The sequence below is a fragment of the Aythya ferina genome, assembly GCF_964211825.1.
Source record: "Aythya ferina genome assembly, chromosome: 14".
Lineage (NCBI taxonomy): Eukaryota > Metazoa > Chordata > Aves > Anseriformes > Anatidae > Aythya > Aythya ferina.
Window position 1 is genome coordinate 4,458,678 of NC_140312.1, and position 3,984 is coordinate 4,462,661.

The window sequence follows — 3,984 nt, forward strand, 5'->3', positions numbered from 1 at the left end:
ACAATATAAATGCAAATTACTTGGAACCTATTTACAACAGCTAAGCCAAAGAGAACCAGTTTCAGTGCATAAGAGCCACAAGCTATCACACTCCAGAGGAAACTCTGCTCTTGGTTTAAACCCCAATGATACCAAAAGGTTGTCCCGTTCACGTAAGCAGGTAAGGAACTGAGTTTACACTAGTTTTGTTTCTAGTAACAACAAAACCACTCATTTCAACTAAAAATCAGTGTCAGGTTAGCCCGACATTAAAGACTGCCTCTAACTTGAGATTTCATCCAAAATCCTTCAGCCCAGCAGCGCAAATCCTTAGATTTCCCTTTCCACTGGAATCGGAGGGCATTATATACCTATTATCTTGCACACCTGGCACAAAGATCAGCTTTTAAGGTGCAGTCCCATAAAGTATCTAAGTGCTTAAAAACCTCAAGTCAAAATAACTTTGTACTTTTTAACTCCATGCCCAGTATCATACATACTCTGACTCAAGCATATAAGGAATTCAATTCTTTATTTGATATCCATAAACCCATAAACGTTGCTATTCTATATTTCTATGCAGGAAGGCAGTTTTCCCCTAAAACATTATGCTTTTTAATAAACAACAAACTTTAATTCTATTGCGTGAAAAGGGCTACAAATATACAGTTGTTAAATCAAGCAGACTACACAAAGATTTTTGCTTTACAACTGGCACCTATGTTACTGGTACACTTAGCTGGCTCATTTGTCATAGCACTTTGCCCAAACAGCTTCGATGATCACTTTCTGAAATATATGGGCAATTGCAATTATTTTAAGAATAATGATAATGTGCTGAGGCAGGTACTGCAAATTTTTTTTTTCCGGTTGATACTCATGGAGCCCATCTTTATTCGCATGCAGATTTCGTTTCACTCTACACCAGTCATCTAATGGCATAAAATAACTTTCGAGTATCTAGTACAATCGTCAGCAAACCGATTTTACTCCTGCCGTAACGAAGCCTGCAGCAGCGGCTCTGCCATCCTGCCGGTAGATGGTGCTGCTAGAGATTCTCGGGGAACTTTAACGTAGGACAATAGTTGAGAATGAAAAAGTCTGTTAACCCGGTACTATGAAAACAAGAATGCATTTAATAGAAGGGATCAATATCGACCCTTTCCTGTAAGGAATCGTACACAGACAAACCAGTAAGAGGACTTGAAACTAAGTAATCGGAAATTCTGAACATTTTATATGAATGAAGCACATGCTTAACACAAACTATTTCTTCAAAACTACACAGTACATACGTTGATGGAGAAGTCCTATAGAAAAAATTGACCAACCATGTCAGCACGTCAAACTGCCTAGTACAAGATGGTGGATGCACACAAACTGCGTGAGAACGAGTAATTAAAAAACAGACCACATCCACGGATTAGTACTTCAAAAATTTCTCTGTCGAGTGTTTGAAAACCAATAAATCCGCTGGGGGTAGCAAAAAAGTCGATCAGGACCTTTACCGGCAATAAAACATTTAACTCTGAATACACAGAGACTTTAAAGCAGAGGAACACTTGCTTCAAACCTAGAAAAGCCTTAAACCGTACGGAATGGATCCTAGGAAAAAAAATTAGACATGTAAAGGTCAATGAACACAATGATTTATTTAAAAAATAAAAAACGTAAAAACGATTTTTTTTTCCTCCTTTACAGAAATGTTAATTTCAGTCATGGGATCCGAGTAGGTTTTGTAGAAAAAAATGTAGTAGCCAGGTATCGAGTCCTTACAACAAAGAAAATTCCCCCGTAACCCTCCCCAGGTTTTACTCCAGATCAGCAAGATGCTTCCCACCCCGTATCCCCCCACCCCCCCAAAAAAAAAAAAAACAAAAAACAAATTAAAACAAGACATTTTTCGTTGCTAGTATAAAAACGACCAAGGTCCAAGTAATAATAAAAAAATAGAGTCCATCAATGACTGTAACACAAAGTATGTGTGTGTGGGGCCCAGTCCATCTTCCGAGAGAAAAGAAGTGGCACGGGCAGCAGAGGCGACCCCCAGGGGGCATTTAGGAGCTGCTCCCCCAGCGGGGAGGCATTTAAAAGGAGCTGCCCTTCGGCGGGCGAGGGGAGAAACCATTTCCAAGATGCCCCGTGCCGGAGGGAGGGCTCTCCACGCCGCACCCCCCGGCGGCTACGGGCACTCCAGCTCAGAAGGAGCCGCCCCCGTAGCCTCCCCCGCCGTAGCCTCCTCTGTACGGTCCACTGTTACTGCGGCCCCCCCAGTTGCCGCCCCCTCCTCCTCCTCCTCCGCCGCTCTTCATGGGCCCGTAGGAGGACTGGTGCTGGCTGTAGCTGCCGAACCCGCCGTACCCGTTGCCGTAGTCGCCTCCTCCGCCGCCTCCTCCTCCTCCGTAGGAGCCGCCGCCGCCGTAGGAGCCGTACCCACCGCCTCCTCCTCCTCCTCCTCCCCCTCCGTAGCCGCCGTAGCTGTTGTAGCCGCCGCCTCCCTTGGCCAGCCCGTTGTGGTCCCGGTTGCCGGCTCCGCCGCCGCCCCGGCCCCGGCCTCCTCCTCCTCCTCGGCCTCCCCGCGAGGGCCTGGCCGCGCCGCCGCCCCCCCCGCCCGCCTGGATGTCCTCCTTGGGCACGGCTTTCTTCACCTCCACGCGGTGGCCCTGGATGGGGTGGAACTTAACCACGGCCGCCTTGTCGGCCGCGTCGTGGTTCTGGAAGTAGACGAAGCCGAAGCCGCGCTTCTTGCCGCTCTGCTTGTCGGCGATGATCTCCGCCTTCTCCACCGGGCCGAACTGGCTGAAGTGCTGCACCAGGTCCCCCTCGGCCACGTCCCCTTTGAGGCCGCCCACGAACAGCTTCTTCACCTTGGCGTGAGCCCCGGGCTTGGCCGAGTCCTCCCGCGACACGGCCCGCTTCAGCTCCACCGCGTTGCCGTCCACGGCGTGAGGGGACGCGGCCATGGCGGCGTCGGCCTCCTCCACCGCCGAGTAGGTGACGAAGCCGAAGCAGCGGGAGCGCTTGGTCTGCGGGTTGAGCACCACCACGCAGTCGGTCAGGGTGCCGTAGGCCGCGAAATGCTCCCGCAGCCCGGCCTCCGTGGTCTGCACGTTGAGGCCGCCGATGAACAGCTTGCACAGCTGCGAGTTCTCCATGCTGCTGCTGCTGCTGGTGGTGGTGGTGGTGCTGCTGCCGCCGCCGGGAGCGGGGCCGGGGCCTCGCCGGGGCCTGGCTCCGAGGCTCCTCCTCCCGCCGGGGGGCAGCGCCGCCGCCGCTCTTCTCCCCCCCGCCTCCGTCTTGCCGCCTCTTCCCCCGCGCGGCGCCGCTTCAGGGCTGCGGCGCCCGCCGAGCGCTGCCTCCCCCGCGCCTCGCCTCGCCTCACCTCACGCGGCCCGGCCGCTCCCGCAGCGCCTGAGGGGGGGAATAAGGGGAAAGGGGGGAGGGGGGGACCGAGGGACGGGGCCGGGCTCGGGCACGCACAAAATGGCGGCGGCTGCTCCTCAGGAGCTCGCCCGGCGACTGGTGCCCACACAAAGGGGACGCCGGGAGCTCCGCCCGCCCGCCCGCCCGCCGCGCCACGCCCCCGCCGCGCCGCCGCGGCCAATCGGAGCGGGGAGATTGGAAGGGGGCGGGATTAAAGTGGGGATTGACGGGCGCGGCGGCGAATGGCGGGGCGCGACCTCCGCCGCGCGGCGGCTGAGGGGGCGGGGCTGGCTGTTGATGGACGCGGCGGGCGGCCAATGGGATCGCTCCCTAACGGCCGGTGGCGCCGGGCGCTCTTCGCGCGCCTCGCTCAGGGGGAGGGATGGGGAGGAGGAGGGGGCGGGGCCGGCCCGCGCCGCGCACTGCGGCGGCAGCCAATGAGCTCCCTCCTTCCCGGCGCGCGCTTTCTCCCCGGCGGCCCCGCCCCTGCGGGCGGGAGCGTTTGAAAGGCGGGGCCGGGGGGGGTGGCTGAGGGGGCGGGGTCGGGGCCGCCTCAGGAGGGCTGTGGGGTCTTTAAACGTA

The 3,984-nt window shown here is 55.8% G+C and overlaps 1 protein-coding gene across 1 annotated transcript; it reads right to left on the bottom strand.

Moving 5' to 3' along the window:
• Window positions 1–494: 494 nt before the first annotated feature.
• HNRNPA0 (heterogeneous nuclear ribonucleoprotein A0) lies at window positions 495–3,505 on the bottom strand. The gene has a single exon (XM_084535329.1). It carries the CDS (start codon window positions 3,132–3,134, stop codon window positions 2,178–2,180), a length of 957 nt encoding a protein of 318 aa, XP_084391455.1. The 5' UTR covers window positions 3,135–3,505; the 3' UTR covers window positions 495–2,177.
• Between the last annotated feature and the right edge of the window lie 479 nt (window positions 3,506–3,984).